A 17,214-nucleotide genomic window follows, 5' to 3' on the forward strand; every position below is an offset into this window, starting at 1 on the left:
GCATATCATTTAAGTATTAGATACGTATGCACGTATGTATATCATAAGTAATTAATATAAAAAATTTATTTAAAATCTTAGACTCATCAGTGTCAATATTTCCATTGACTTTATTCAGGTCAGATTTCAGTTCTCTGTAAAAAGTTGGCTTAAGAGGAGATCAAGGAGACAAAAGTCTTGCTGTGAACTTTAACTGTCAAGGCTGACCTGGCTGAATCTGATGGCCCTTTCTCAGACAAGAGTTTAAAAGAGGATTTGGAAGATCTCCCTATAATATGCTCTGATACCTTACATCCATAGCATGGAGAGAACAAACACAAATACAGAACTGACAGTAGGCAACTTGCAGAAGAGAAGTTTAAATTGCTCTCAAGAGGCTTTAAAAGAGGTGGAAAGGTCGAGGACAACCTTTAAATAGCTCTATATAACTTTCCCAATGACAAACTGTTCTGTCACTTCTGCTCCGTGCTCAATACTAAAACTTAGGAAATTGTTTTCCCTTAGACATCAGTAGCAAATCTGTACAACTCAGTCATAACTTAGAAAGTGGCTCTGATGTTGGTTTAATTCTTTTTAAATTAAGTAAGAAAAAATTTTAAAAACAGCATTTGACATGCTGAACACACTGAGGTGAGTGGGAGCTCTGGTCGGAAGTCATCATACAGCCTTGTTCCAATATTGACACGGCCAGACAAATTTAATTAAATGGATCAGAGACAAGAGTTAGGTTTTCAGTACCAATGAAAAACTTCCTGTCACACAGAAAAGGTTACAACATTAAAATAAAGTGAATATGAAATAGTTAAATTCTCCTGGTCCTTCTTCCTCTACCTTCTGCTTTATAGACTAAGATTGCTCTTCTTTCCATGGAGTTATGAATTAAGCAATAAGTGATAATGGAAGTTGAATAGAGCAGTCTGTAAACAACTATAGTTGAGTGAAACGGGTTAACCTACAAATACTGAGTACTTATAAAATGCCTTTCTCCTGCAGAAAAGGTTGCAGACATGCCTTTTGTCCTCCCTGGATAACTGGCAATGGAATAAATTCTGCCTTTGATACACTGATTATAGTAACTCTGCCTTACTTCGCTGCACATTTCTGATTTGGTCAATAACCGTATAAAACCCCCAAAGAGTTTCTGCAAAAGTGGAGGGCCTTTTTTGAGGGAATTAGAGACATATAACCATAACAGATACAATTAGTCATGGAACACAATTAAAATTCAAGTGGCTTTCTAAATGCATGTGGGGTGACCTTATGCAGTCTGAACAAGGAAACTAAGCTTGGAAACATCAAAACAATTTGGCACTTGGAAAGACTGGTCACATACATTCAGACACTCAAAAATGTAATACATCACTTTACTCTTGTTGGCCTCTATGAAAGTTGTTTTATTATACGGTTCAACATTAAATCTTCAATTATACTTCCTCCTTCCCTCATCTACCTGACAGTACCATTAATAACCACATAAAGGAGAAAATCCCAGATGATGGCAAAAATGTAGTTCAGTTCCATTAGGCAAGATCAAGAGAAGTCCTTGAGAATAAAGACTGGAATGAATATTTTTTCATTATATTTCATTTTTGACTGCTGATATTTCTTTCTTCTTCTCCCCCCCTCACTCCCTTCCCTTCAAAGCATCCATTAAACTGAATCAAATAAACCTACGAGCTCCTGTATCCTTATCCAAAGGTGAAACTTAGAAAAGATGTCCTATATGTAAATTACTGTGTACATCAACATCTTTCATGCCCGTGGCTCTAATACAACTATCACGGCTGGAGGCAGATCATGTGTCTAGCCTATACCCCTATATACCTATATCTATACATCTCTTGTATTTTAAGATTTTATATGGTGTGAATACGTGTATGGGGATGAGGTGTAGGGGTGTGGGGTTGTGGCTGATGTTAGCTTTTATTTCCATTAGTATTTTTTAAGAGTTTCCACAAGAGGGTGTGCTAAAATTTCTCCTTCAAGCCTTCTACATTTCACTGTCAGTGGGCTCTGCCCTAACCCTGACTTGCAGCGATAAAAGAGCACATAGCACATCAGCTGAGCTATTGCAACTGTCAGCGTAAAGTCATGCAAGGCATGATAAATATATGATAAACTGCATCACCTTACAGCAGACATGGATAGTTCAGCTGATAACAGTTAAGCCAGTACACCTTGACTATATGTTTGAGCCAAAATCACCAGGAACGTTAACCTGCTTACACTTATACCATCCTACTGTCTTCATCTTATTCATAGATTTTAGCACTTGTTGTAAAGCGGACAAGAAAACTGAGTGGAGTTGCACATGTTTATGAAGCAGATAAGATAGGCTAAGGAAATAATATGGAAGCAATACAAAGTGGTGAAAGAATGAGTTTCCACATGGAAGAGGTGGCAGTGACTTCAAGCAAAAGCAGTGATGAAGAAAGGTAGTGGTACCTAAGTGACAGATGCAGTGAATGCTGCACTTGCACACTGCTGCTTCTCTCATATCATTCTACACCCTTTTTAGGTGAGTTAGACAAGAACATTGTGTGTGTTTCTACCAAGCATATACTAAAATGAATAGTGTATGAGAAACATCTTTACAACTACTTCTTGATTTCAAAGTCAATATCCTGCAGGACTTCCAACATAATTTTTTGGGTTTTTTCAGTTTATCTGTCCTAAATACGGCTATTGACAGGCCTTCTGGTGATTTTTTTTTTTTACATTTTCCAATTTTTTCTTTGTTTTCCTTGTCATTTAATATAAGAAAAATCATAACAAAACATTTTCTCTTTTGTTCTGAAGGAGACATACAGTATTTCAGTCAATTTAAATATTCATCATTAGTATTCAAGAGATGACTACGTCTCTTTGTTCATGCTATTTTATCTATACTTTTTGCCTTACTTTAATACTTCATGGTAACAAAATGATTTGGATAGCTTTGCTTCTTCTAGTTTCGCAACAGTAGGGAAAATTCAAGAGATAACCCAGAATAGCTCAGTCCATGAACCAGTGGAAAAAAGGAAGAGGAAGAAAAAGTCTTGCAACACATTTTCTATGCAAGGTGGCCTGGACTTTTAGTTTCTACTTTGGCTGCTATTTCCTAAAATAAATGTCTATAATTTAATTTCAAGCCCTGAAATTTAATTTTACCATCAACAATCCGATATCAGTAAGATGGGTTGCAGAAACAGCCTTAATATGTACGTAGTTCACTTCAGATGATTATCTATACTTTTGGATGCTTATTTGAACTGAAGCTAACCTCTGAGTATTTGGAGAGATGACTGTCACTGCTTTATAATACAAAGGAAATTGAATCAGAGTTATACGTTGATAACGGCAATGAATAGAAGAAGAAGGAATATCTGTCAAGAACCACATAAAAGGATGTTTCTTAAATCGTGCTGCTACTCATTCTGTGGGGGTGTTGCTAGCGTAAGTGAAAAATACTTATATTCTCAAAAATTGGAAAGCATCCCAGACACACAGATGTTTTCAGCTTGTCATCTGGAGGCTCTTCTATCAGGTACCACCATTTTTCAGTCCTACATGTGAATTGTACACTCTAAACTGAAGAAAAAAACAATAAAAATGCAGGAGAATTTTTAATTTGGACTTAATCTTTTTATTTCATTTGTCATGTCTGAGAATTTGGCTGTGGCATTCTTCAAAAGTGATTTTCTCAAAAGAATAAAGTCTTTCAGAGATTTTCCTTGTTTCATACAGTCAGATTAATTCACTATGTAAAATAGACATTTGGAAAATGTATATATATTTATATGAATATATATGGAAATATATATGAGGTTCCTACTGAACTACGGTACATTTTTAGAGCAAAAGCCCTGAGCAGGACAATTCAGACACTAAAACTTGTTTGCTGTTAGTATCATTAGCAAGGAATTATCAATGACAGTCTGACCCACATTCATTGTTTTGGGACAGAGACATCAGTTCTCCTACAGTGGTGGTGGCATTTACAGAACTGAAGGATGAGGAAAGAAGGGCAATAAAATTCACAGAAGAAAGGAAATTATGAGGGGAAGAAGAGGAAGACCAAATAGCAAAGATAGCTCATCATAGCTTTTACTGCCATTATCAAACCCTGCCTAATAACTATTCTGGCACAGAAGACCAGAGATCATTCTTCCCAGATACATAGTAAGATTGAGAATTTGATATAACAGAGCATGGAGGGGAAAGCAGGCTGAAAGCTGCAAATGTACTGACTAGATAACCAATTAAGCAAACGTATGTGAAGTATACAGCTACTTTATTTTTCATGTAAGTAGCTGAAATAAATAAAATAATACCCAAACTTATGTGGCTCAGAGTGACTGAACTGTTTCTCAAAATGCACCAATGGAATAGAACTTCATTATGGAGATATTGCCCCAACGGTATTTTCTTTTGTTGTTATCATTACTTTCATAAGAAGCTCAAGTATTAGACGATGTTTTGATGACAAGACTGGAATACTTTAAGGTATATTAACAAAACTATTTTAAAAACAATAACTGAAAGGTATATACTTGGATTAGAAATACCTGAGAGAATGGATGATTATATATCATACTACCTAAGTGAACAATTATGTTAAGTAATTCCCTAGTACTTAGGAATCCAAAGGACAGTGTCCTCATCAGTGGAGAAGCCAAAACAAGCTCCTCTGGAAGCCAAGAAGTAGATAAAAAACATAATTGTCAGTTTATGTGATAAAATCTTCTCTGCATGCACACAAAGGAGTATAGACAGACTATGGTAGATGGGGAATGACAAAATAAGAGCCTTCTCATTTCCATTTAAAGGGGACATAAATCTGTTGAAGGTTCATCACCACATGCCCAGAGGAGCACAGAAGCACAATGGCAGGTGAAAACCCAAATTAGGGACTGAGAGGAAGGGATATTCGGTCTGGTCCCCTGCTAGGGCTGTTCCTAGACAGCCTCAGCATCCAGATGTGAAACCCAACATCAGAAGACAATGTCAGAGTAGCTTTAAGACTGAGTGGGAGTCACTGCATGGGGGTGTAGGGCACATTAATGGATGCAGTTTTGAATTGCACAGGATTTATATGGGATGTTGAGGGAAGGAACCAAATGTGGGGAAATGGAGGAGTTTCAGTGATCTGAGGAGAAACAAGTAGGGAAAAATAGAGAGTTAAGGAGATAAAAAGAGGTTGGTCACACATAAATAGTTCTCTGCTCGGTATGCTTTTCTGGTCATGCCCTGAACCTGATCACCACATTCTGTCCTGCCCTCTTATTAAATCCCTTTATAATTCTTTTCCTGGGTAAGTGACTCTGCATATGGAGGGGTGAGGGGTGACGTGTGTGGCTATAGATGTGTGTGTGTGCGTTCATGTATGTGACAGCCGGTACCTGCAATTTGAGAGGGGCTGAGGCCTCAAGGGGTCATACGCCTGCTGCCAGCCCCTGAGAAGACTGGGATTCAGATGGAATTTGATGCTGAGCAGATTGAGTGTCTTAGCCCAGCTGCTGGAGGCATCTACACTATACATATACATATACATATACATATACATATACATATACATATACATATACATATGCATATGCATATGCATATGCATATACATATACATATACATATACATATACATATACATATACATATACGCATACACATACACATAGACATACACATATACTCTCACATCCTATTCAGCCAGAAAGGGGAGGAGGGTAAATCTGTTGGTACTGTCTTTGATTGTGCTAGTGTGTTTGTACATGTTCTGCATGGCTGGTCATGTACATAAGTATATACACGCATAGAGATACATACATCTATGTGTTCTGTGTGCAAATGCCTATTTGGCATGTCTTTTCACCCTCTCTACGGATTTGACCTTTAGGGCACAGAGCTGTAGCAGTCTCCTCTCTCTTGGGCTCTCAGAGCCAGCTCAGTGTATTTTCCCTCAAACAGAAAATGAAGTAGATGATGCGTTACAATGATAGGGCTGAGGTTTCAGTTAAGAATTGCAGTATATGTAAGCATAAGTCTACTGATTATTTATTTAGACATAGGCATCTGATGAAAGTAGGTTAAAAGTCTATATTTTATAAACTTTGATTAGCTTGGGAGGAAAGTTGTAGATCATAATTTTCAGAATTTCTTTTAAGTGGCATCACTGATTCTGTGGCACAAAGCCTATTTTACACAAAACAGATAAACTGGAATTGTATGCACCTCATTCAATTTCATTAATCTACAAGCTAAAGGAGCTTCTTTAGGGTCTTGAGATTATGAAGCACTTTTAGAATGGGAGGAGGGGTCATCCTCTTCTTCTCTTGTCTAGCACGAAAGCTCCAACAAAGCAGATACTTTTAAAGAGCAAGGTTTGAAATTAATGTCCTCTTAGAAGCGAGATACAGAATGAAACAGATCTGTAAATGCACTTGCACTTTAAAGGCTAAGATAGGACTTGTATGTCAGGCCATCTTTCTGTGGCTGCTGTTGTCATTATTGTTGCTTGGCACAGTTAATTGCCACTAAATAATCTACACTAGCACAGAGTTTAAATAACAACATAAGCATTCTATGAAAATAATATGTATCTGCCTCTTCTGCTTAATAAATGCATTCAAAAAGGTATCTAAAAATTAAACAAAACAAAAAGCAAACCCTCAAAACTAACAAGAATACTTTTTCCAGGGAAACAACCAGTGTTCTGCTGTATTATAGAACTTACACTGGGCAGGGATCTTCTGATGTACTAAGGATTGTTACATAACATCCTGGAAAACGATCACAGTATTTTTTCCCAATGGCAAGTTTTTTTTAATATTAGTTTTTGACCCTACTTGTCCACTCTGAATGCCATCATGATTTAATTTTCGCTAGCCTCCTTATTTTCTCTTGTCCCCTAATTTATATCAATTCATTCTCAGGTCAAAGTTGTTAGCTGCAGTCAGTTCTTGGTTCTACTGCTGTTCTCATTTCTCCACTTATATTTTTTCATGGGATCGTAGTCACACTTAAAGATATAGCCAGTTTTCTTGTTGCTAGTCCTAACTTCCTAAACATTGTCTGCAATTCTCAGTGTACAGGTAAGTGTCACTTTTTTTTAATCCAATAATGCATTTATATCATTATGTATTTTTGTACAAACGGTTCATGTTGCATCTCAATTGTTGACATTCCAAAACCATATAAAATAATTTGTTCACAGACAGCCATTGAGTAAGTAAGATGTCCTTATTAACATCTGCAGATACATCTCATTTACTTTCTTTAAGGCAAAATTAGTATGAGGGGGACTGAAGTACTTTGTATTGACAGTATGAAACTATACTTATTTTAAGGGAATACAGCTCTCTTATCAAATCAGAATGGAATTGCTTTTCATTTTGGTATCTTCACAGCTTCCCCTCTCTCCTCATCTAGCTTTTTCCCATACTTCTACATTTCACCCTTGATTTTGCTGAACAGTGTTATAAGATTTCTGGCTCCATTGATGTTCCTCTTCAAGTACGGGCTTTCAGATATAAACACTTTATTAAGAGCAAAGCTCACACAAAACATATCTACCTACATCTACATTGTGCCTAAAGGGATACAATGGAATGGACAGAGGTGATAGCTAGTGATGAATACACCTGGGCAAACTGTTTAATCTTCTACAAAGTGTTGGCCAACATAAAGAGATCAGCTGAATAACATATCTGATTATATAATTCCTCTCATTTCTGAAAAAAAAAGGTGTAAAAAAGGATTTTGCATATAAAAAGGTTTGAAAATTCATTGATTTTGATTTTACTATTGTTTGAAAAGAAAAATGTCTGATCCTACCTCTTCACAGGTGGTCCTGAAATCCATGTGCTATGACACGGCAAGTGATATTTGTCTAAAACGGAGAGAAAGATTTCATTAGAATGAAAAAGACAATGCAAAACATCGAAGTTATCTGTCTGAGCTGAGCAAATGAACTTCTCTTCATTAGATCCAGTTACAGTCATTGCTTAAAAAGACAAATAAATGATGTTCCAACAGGATTAGGAAGTGTAAGGCATTAGAAGTTGTTTCTGGTTCTTATAAAGTACACAATCCACTTTAATTGAATACAATCAAAGGAATGCTTATGTTCCTGCAACCTCCACTCTTCCACGGGGCATTCAAACTTATTTTTCTTATTGCAAGTCTTAGTTGGGTTTTTCACATTAAATAAGAACATACTGGACAGTAAGACTTTAGGATGCAGGCAGTTAAGCATTGCTCTTCAGAATATCTTCTCTCTCTGGAAGACTGGTATTTTTTTCTTTTCTCCCCTAATTAAAAAACAGCACACACCAATACCTTTTGTCTCAGATTTTATTAACATAAATAATCTCTCCAAGGATGCCAGTGTCATTTAACAGTGTGCCTAATTTCCAGAAATATTTATGAGTTGAAAAAACAAACATTTGAAAAGTCAGGAATATGAGTGAGTGCTGGCAAAATGTCACGCCAAATCCTATGATTATTACTTTGCCTGGCCTTTACCTAAAGTGTATTCATCCCAATGCACACTTATGTATTCATTTATTTATGAGATAAAGCCTCTGGAACAGGCCGTTATCAGAGGATAGTTAGTGTCCTGCTGCTGGTTCTGCGACAGAAATACTGATGTATTAGACAATAGCAATTCCAGGAAACACTTCATGGGCAAAAGAGCCATTTATTTAATGGCTGGAGAAATGAAACCTGTAACAAAATCCTCTTCATCAAGCACTACTTTGCTATTCTGTATCAATTATATGCTTACAATTATTTGTATAAATACAGTACACAAAGCTCCCACACAAAATTTGCTCCATTAGCCTAAATTTAAAATAAAATCCAAAAACTATTCCTCACATAGTACAAAACTGTAAGTCCTAATAATATTAATAAAACACCTTAATCTCTTAATTAAGTCTCTTAATTTGTTTTGCTGTCCTGGATACAGTTCTATTAAACCCAGGCACATGCACACATATGAGGTTAATGTTCGATATTTACTGAGTTCTGCCTGGATGACAGACAGTGCTCTAGACTAGTTCCTAGCAGAGTTAGCCTAGGTTGGCTAGGTGACAATATAGAATTTAAAAGGGACCCATCATCATTCCTTTCTTATAAACCTTACAAGTGCACCAAGATCCAATAAAGGACTATATCTGTAATTTTGCTCTGAAAGTGCTCATAAAAAACAAGGTCACGACTACAATATGAAAACTTTTCTCTCCAGTGGGACAGTCACTCTGCAATGAAGTATGTTTCCTTGTAATTTTTATGAACCCTTCTTTCAGGTGCTGAGTAAGCTGGGATGGGAAAGAGTCTTTACTCACCTAAGTGAAGTGTTCTGAGGAATTTTAGACTTCTGGATCTAAACAGTTATGTATCTTTAAAATATAAACAGAAGTATTGCACAATGTTCTCCTTTCTTGGGCCCCGATAATGTTAGGTCAGTAACTTCTAGTGCAGTCTAAGGTGTATTCACTCGTGTTATGTTCTGCCTTACTAATAAAAGCTCTGCAAAGTTTGGATTTGGGCAACTCTGGTTCCACAGTCAATGACAATTCCTCTATGGTTCTTTTTTAGCTATTATTTGATCTAAATCCTATATCATTCAGGCCATGGCCACAACTGTCTATTACTCCATTTTCTTCTTTTTAGTGTTTTTTTATGTATTATGAATTTATTTACTTATTCCAGAAATATTTGTATTACGATATCAAAGAAAAGTCAAGAACAACTGTTTTTCCCAGTATCACAGCTTATTGTATACACACCTAATGATAACTTCTAATTTTTCCTCAGATAATAATTCAGCAGTTTTACAAGTATGAAGCTTCACACAAATATCAGCTTCCTTCTTGAAAACCCCTTTAAATCCCTTCTTAATTATTATTTTTTTCTAAGCCCCTTTAAAAAAACCTCAACATTTTAAATGCCATAGCCCTTAACACTAGCATGCTGGGTATGTCGAATGATATTTCCAAAAGGCAGAAGCCATAATTCTCTGTCCCATATCTTGAGGGCTGCCGTGGAAAACAGAGCCGTTGGCCTTCAGAGAGGCAGTCCTAAAACTGTAAGTATTGTCTCCCACTACCTGTTGGTACTACATGAACATACCTGCCAATCACCTTGTTAATATTTCTTTTTTTCCTTTACACACTAATTTGCAAATAGGTAAACTAAAATACACAACGCTGTCTTGACATTGATCTCCGACGGAAATAACTTTTCTGGTTCCCACGGAAAGGTTACACACAGAGTTTCATCTGGAAAAAGTAGTTAGAGGCAATTTTTCATGATGTGTGGCAAGAGATTTTACTATTAAAATATTGCCTAACATGTAAATCAGGAATCACATAATTCCCAACTTAAAATCATACGCATTGCAATGAGTGTGCCTGTTTCTCAGGCATTGAACAGCTCAGTTACTAATCTTTGCAATATACCTGCTGCTGCTTCTGTACCACTTTGTTTCCTATCAATTCTCATCTGCAACTGCCCACAGAGAATTTAAGCCCATAATCAATGTTTTTTTTCTATCAACAATTCGATAATGCTTAATATTTTAGAAACCGCACTTTGAAGATATGATTACAAAAGGCATTACTTCATAAATGAGCTCAGAAACTTCACTGCTTCCAGCACACACACCCCAAATAAACACTCAATGACTGAGTTACAGGAGTACATATCATACAACATACAGAAATTTTATGATCTTACACTGGTAAAATGCCCCAATGATTAGTGATTATCTCCTCCCTTAATACATGAAAAAGGGCAGAAAACACAAACCGAAGTAATTTAAAAACCAAAACATTTGTGAAATGGTAAACTGTTACATCCACTGCTGGCAGACATCCATGATTTGCCACTCACTAACCTCTAAAATCCCCTTATCTCCAAATCACAACCCCTTTCATCTGAGCACCTTTCCAACTAGCTCTTCTGGGAGCTTCCCTCAGTCTCTCCTAGATATTCCACTGGTTACCAGCCCACAGCATTTATCAGCCTCAATATTTGGTTTTCTCTGTCCCTCTCCTCCCTTAGGTTGCTTTGGGACAAACTGTGCTCCAGAAGGTGTGAAAGGAGGTGCCTGTGACTTTGAAGAGAGGATGTGTAGAGGAAACAGCGAATATTAGGACAGAGGAGGGTGACTTCTTCTGCGAGACTTCTTCTGAAAGGGCCGAGAGCCACTGCAATCAAAGATATGTAAATAAATAAGCTTTGAAAAGTTACTTTCCCTCCTTTCGACTTGATTTGCAAACTGCACTTCCTCCAACACTGAGTTACGAAACTTATTTAGGTCTTCTCTGCTGATAGATGTAAAGGAAGTAACACATGACAGACAGGTTGGAAACAGAATTTGACACCCCCTTGACAGAACAAGCAGTTGTTCAATACTGAAGAAACATTTACCAAGCAGTATTATTATGGCATTTGTGTTCTAAAGGGAAATCAATGGCTAAAACATAACTGTAAAGTTGAAGGCTATGGCAGCCATCAGAGACAAACTTCATTTAGGATAATGCACTGAGCACTTGAGCTACGCTCTGATCTTCTTATAATAAATCAGGTCATATTCCAATGGTATAATAGATGTAATTTTATGAAGTATTTTAATGACTGGATACTCCAGTATACTTAATAAAAGAAATCAAACAAAAGGAAAATTTCAAGAGCACACAATAGTAACAACACACACTTTGTAAGGTGTTGGGAATACCACATTCTAAATAAAATACTACTGAAGCAAAAGTAGAAAATACATCATTATCAAGGTCACGTGCAAAGTAGGAATACAATATTATATACACAAATAACAAGTTAATGGGGAAAGGATATATTCCAAAATACAATTTAATTTATCGTATTATAGAAGTGCAGCTTGTAAACATCTTACTTGCTGGAGATAAGTAACAAGAAATTTTTATTGTTTGAGAACTACCTGAATTGCTAACTGGGGAACAGCTTAAAACCATGTTTCAAAGGCAAAAATATCAGACCTGCAACTAATTGTGACAGTTCACTAATAAACTTCATGTTTGCCTTTTCAAGTCCTTCACCTGCATCAACTCTTACCAATATCTTCTGTACTCTACATTTTGGAGATGTCTGAAGGAAATCATATCTGTCATTTTCATGAGTGTTAGGAAATGAAACGTACACATTTATAATTCTGCAGGGGTTTGTTTGTTTTTTTTTAAATAATTAAAAATTTAATAATTAAAAAAAAATCCAAAGCCATCTCTATTTTAGGTAGGGAAAGAAGGCTTAGAAACTACCTTTATATGCAGCATAGCTGATGCTTTATGCTTTAAGAAATATATTTTGGGGAAAAAAGAAGCATCACTTTAAATGCAGATTCCATGAAGGCATCTTTGCACAGTAAATCAAGGAAGAGTTTAGTAACCACAGACTAATAAAACCCTATTCAGTTACTGGTTTTGAGAACACTTGAATTCTATTTCGTTGCAACACTGACTTTCTTATGTTCAGATAATATAATCATATTTAATAATTTATGACAGTAACATATTGGACTCCTCTAGTAAAAAAATCCTGATTTAGAATCATAGACTCATAGGATCATGGAATCATAGAATAGTTTGGGCTGGAAGGGACCTTAAAGATCATCCAGTTCCAACCTCCACTACCATAGACAGGGACATCTCACTAGATCAGGCTGCCCAAGGCTCCGTCCAACCTGGCCTTGAACACCTCCAGGGATGGGTCAGACACAACTTCCCTGGGCAATCTGTGCCAGTGTCTCATCACTCTTATGGTGAAGAAATTCTTCCTAATGTCCAGTCTAAATTAGATAGTATCTAGATCCAAACATAGTCTCATACTTCCTTCACAGAGTTCTGTACATGAAAGGGGAACTGCATATCCCTTGTACAGAATTACAGTTTTAATAAATTAAATTTAAGTTGAAAGATGCTCATAAAGCTGGAGGCCCATATGCCATGTACTTCAATCTACCTGACAGTTCAAGGACTGAGATGAACTTTGAACTCAGCAAAGCTGTGTACTTTGGTAGTGAAGAAAATAAGCACTCAACAAAGCATCTTAACAAAATGTCCAGCTCCTAGCAAAGCTCATATTTCAAAAGAAATGAAATTTGCAATTAGCAGCTAATAAGGTTTTTAATGTTCAATTCATGTTACCTTTGTTAAAACAAGAAACCTGCCAGTCATAATTTAAGCTGCAAACATTTTTAATCAACAAGCCCAATTAAGGATTCACTCTATAAATATATTTTTTTCCTCAGGAATCAATGAGCAACAAGGCAGTATTAACTGAATGAACATATTTTGGGCTCCTGTTAGTTTATCCAGTACTGCTTGCATTAAAAATTATCTAGCTCACCCTAGAACAAACACCCACAAAATGATTTAATGAGTAACTTGGTCTGTTCTGGCTTTTCAGAATCAAACTGATGGAAACAGTAACATAAGAAAAAAAACCAAACCAGCTCAACACACACTCTTTCAGAGGGAAAAAAAAAAAAGAGTATTACAGAAGAATAATCTGAAGATGATGAGGTTAAATGCCAATGGACTGCTACTGCATGGCTTTATGACAAATGCTTTATGGAAGATGGCAATAGGAAAGTTTAGCTTTGGGTTAACGATTGGAATTTTGCTAGAAAAAAAACTCTGTCTGATCTCTTGTTTTTCCACTGTTACCTTTTGGTAATTCACTAGAAGTATCTGAATATAGTTCTGTACTTAATTCCAAAGAGAGGTAGTACACATGTCAGAGCTCAAGCAGGAACGAAATGTCTCCTTCTTCTTAATTTCTCTGGAGGCTGCATGAAGTGTTTCATGATTTAGACCATTTTTTAGTTTTGTCTAATTAACAGTGCCTTCCATCAAATACAAACAAGTCTCTGACTAACTTGCACTGCAGTCTGTTTTTTCCCTGCATTATCTACCAATATATAATTTCCCTAAAAAAGAGATACTGGTATTCCTCTGTCAAGGCAATTGTTTCCCAGTCAAATGTAAATTTTCTGCCTCTAGCATTATGTCTAATGCCAATAGTTTAGAGTGAGACTTTCCATATCACATTCCATCTTTTAATTTTACTTAAGTTAAAATAAATAAATAAATAATAATTTTAAAAAGCATTGTACTAATCTCTTAAAGTAGGTGAAGAAATAAATTAATGGATATAAACATTCAGAAGATTTTAATTTGCAAGATTCTTGGTAATTGCTTGGATAATAAAGTAAGCTAAAGACAGGAATGCTTCCACTTCTCCAAATATCGAGCATACTTTTTCACATTAACAAGAAGGTAATATTTAATGACAAGGCAACACAAGTTTTTTTTTTCCTTTGCCTTACCCCCAGCTTAGGACATTTATTCAACAGCTAATATAATAAATCACACATTTAGCCTTTTGAGGTCCAGAGAAACTAGACTTCAGAATCTCCTGGTATTAACTACACATACACATTGAAAGAATCATAAAAGTTTCTAAGATTTTCCTATGTGAGTAAAACAAGTTGGACTGATGAAAACTAAGATAAACTGTTTCACAAATGTGGAAGTGTAAAATATTAGTATAATATCAAAATGAAACAAGTGCACAAAACATGTTTGAGTTTTATATATCCACAGAATAAGCAAGTTTATGCAGCCTATCTAAAAAGAGAATGGTAAAATTAATTTAGTGAAACTCCTTGACCTGTTCCTTTAGGAACAGGATTCTGGTTCAGCAAAACTCAGCCATAAAATCCCCACTAATCCTAATTTTTCCATTTCATATTCAGACTCAAAAAAATATTATGTAATACCAACACACATTTTACCTTTCCTCACTGATAATAGGACTATCCCTCCATTTCTGTACAAAAATGTAGCCCTATGAACTTGAATTTCTTTTAATATTAACTGCTGTTGATACTCTAGCCTGCCATTTTCTTTGGGCAGTGTTTTGGATATGTATATTACAGGATATTTGTACAAAAGCATTTAAGATTTTAGCAAAAAATATGGGGAAAGGCACTGTAATGGAAAACGTTGAATGGAATTAGACTTGGAATTAGAATGGAATTTAGACTATACATTAGGATGAATTTCTTCCCCACGAGGGTGTTGAAGCACTGGTGCAAGTTGCCAAGGAAGGCTGTGGATGCCCCATCCCTGGAGGTGTTCATGGCCAGGTTGGATGGGGCATTGGGCAGCCTGATCTAGTAGGATGTCCCTGCCCAAGGCAGGGGGGTTGGAACAAGATGATCTTTAAGGTCCCTTCCAACCCAAACTATTGTATGATTCTATGCTTCTATGATTCTATGAAATAAATGCAATGAACAAAAACAATGGAGTTCTTGGAAGGTCTCATCCTTTCAGAAATTCTTTACATGCCTGTATCCTCTTGACATAAAAGAACATATTTACATTTTAACTATAACATGAGTATGGACAGTGTAGTCCATTAATGATTTTCTCTTTTAATTCCCCCAAGTGGAACAGTATTGTAATGTCATTTAAAAGATAGCAAGTGTTGCAATTCCTAAGTACAACAATAAGGCATAACATTTAAGGGAGTGTTAGGAATGGCTGGACTCAATGATCCAGTGGGTCCTTTCCCACTGGATCAATCCCTGGTGATTCTATGATTCTATGATTTAATAAAAAGATAAGTTTATTCTGGTATGCTTTGCCTTTCAGTAACTTGAAAGAGAATAATAACACATTTATTTCAAATTTTCAGGTTCTGTATAAATAACTGATATATATATATTTGTATGTGTTGCATGTGTCAGATCCAAAGTTAATTGCAGAAGGTCTTAATGGAAAACTAATCGTTCACAGTGAAACCTGGAAAATCTGTATTTCCCCCAGATGACAAACTAAAAAAATCCTGCTCAAAATAATAATGTACAGTGAATAATGATAATTAAAACGGATTAAATGAAGATTATCATCAGGATTTCTCAACATATATAACACTTTTTTGTTCATATGCTACAGTATAAACCATAAACTCTAGCGTGTCTTGATAGAGATTGAACTATCAAGATAAGCATAACCAAAAGAAATGATAAAATATAATTTCAGAGAAATTCAGAATTTTCATTAACTTCAATAAAAAAAAAGAAATGACAAGTAATCTTAAATTGACCAAGGGCAAGAAAAAAATCCAAGTTTAATTTGAAACATCATAACCAGAACAACATTTAATTTTGAACTTTCTTCATTTTGACAGGCTTGAGCTGTGGGCCTGTGCAAATCTCATGTAGATCAACAAGGCCAAGTGTAAGGTCCTGCACCTGGGTCAGAGTAATCCCAAGCACAAATAGGCTGGGGAACAATGGATTGAAAGTAGCCCTGAAAAGGGCTCGAGTATGCTGGTGGATGAGAAGCTCAACATGAGCCAGTAATAAGCGCTTGCAGTCCAGAAAGCAAACAGTGTCCTGGGCTGCATCGGAAGAAGCATGACCAGCAGGTCAAGGGAGGTGATTCTCCTCGTCTACTGTGCTCTCCTGACACCTCAACTGGAGTACCGCTTTCAGTTCTGGAGTCCTCAGCACAGGAAGGACATGGATCTGTTAAAGTGAGTCCAGAGGAGGGTCATGAAGATGATCAGAGGGCTGGAGCATCTGCTATGGGAGGACAGGCTGAGAGAGTTGGGCTTGTTCAGCCTAGAGAAGGCTTAAAGGAGACCTTCCAGCTTAGGGGAGGCCCTCCATAGCAACATTGCAGTACTTAAAGAGGGCCTACAGAAAAGTTGGCGAGGAGCTCTTCATCAGGGAGTGTAGTGATAGGACAAGGGTTAATGGCTTTAAGCTGAAAGAAAGTAGATTTAGATCAGATATTGAGGAGAAATTTTTTACTGTGAGAGTGGTGAGGCACTGGAACAGGTTGCCCAGGAAGTCATGGATGCCCCATCCCTGGAGGTATTTCAGGATCAGGTTGGATGAGGCTTTGAGCAATCTGAACTAGTGGATGGTGTACCTGCCCATGGCAGAGGGCTTGGAACTAGATGATTTTATGGTCCCTTCCAACACAAATCATTCTATGATACCTAGGACTCTATGATGGGATTGAAATTAGCTGAGTAAGGTCCAAACATTTTCATTTTATTTTATATGTTTTTCATTAAATTATTCACGCTGTTAGAAAGAATGTTCCTATTCTGCATTCACAAAATCAAAGCACTGTTATATTTTAAATTACTAGGTTACATATTACAATGTAATAT

The 17,214-nt window shown here is 36.3% G+C and overlaps 1 protein-coding gene across 1 annotated transcript in view; it reads right to left on the minus strand.

Annotated features, from left to right (window-relative positions):
• Positions 1–17,214, minus strand: part of SNTG1 (syntrophin gamma 1) — a 332,986-nt gene that overhangs the window by 142,504 nt on the left and 173,268 nt on the right. The window contains exon 2 of the mRNA XM_054060096.1: positions 7,813–7,867. Within this exon, the coding sequence (XP_053916071.1) occupies positions 7,813–7,839 (27 nt within the window). The 5' untranslated portion in view covers positions 7,840–7,867. The remainder of the gene's footprint in view (positions 1–7,812; positions 7,868–17,214) is intronic.

Source organism: Cuculus canorus, chromosome 2 (genome assembly GCF_017976375.1).
Source record: "Cuculus canorus isolate bCucCan1 chromosome 2, bCucCan1.pri, whole genome shotgun sequence".
In the NCBI taxonomy this organism is placed as follows: Eukaryota; Metazoa; Chordata; class Aves; order Cuculiformes; family Cuculidae; genus Cuculus; species Cuculus canorus.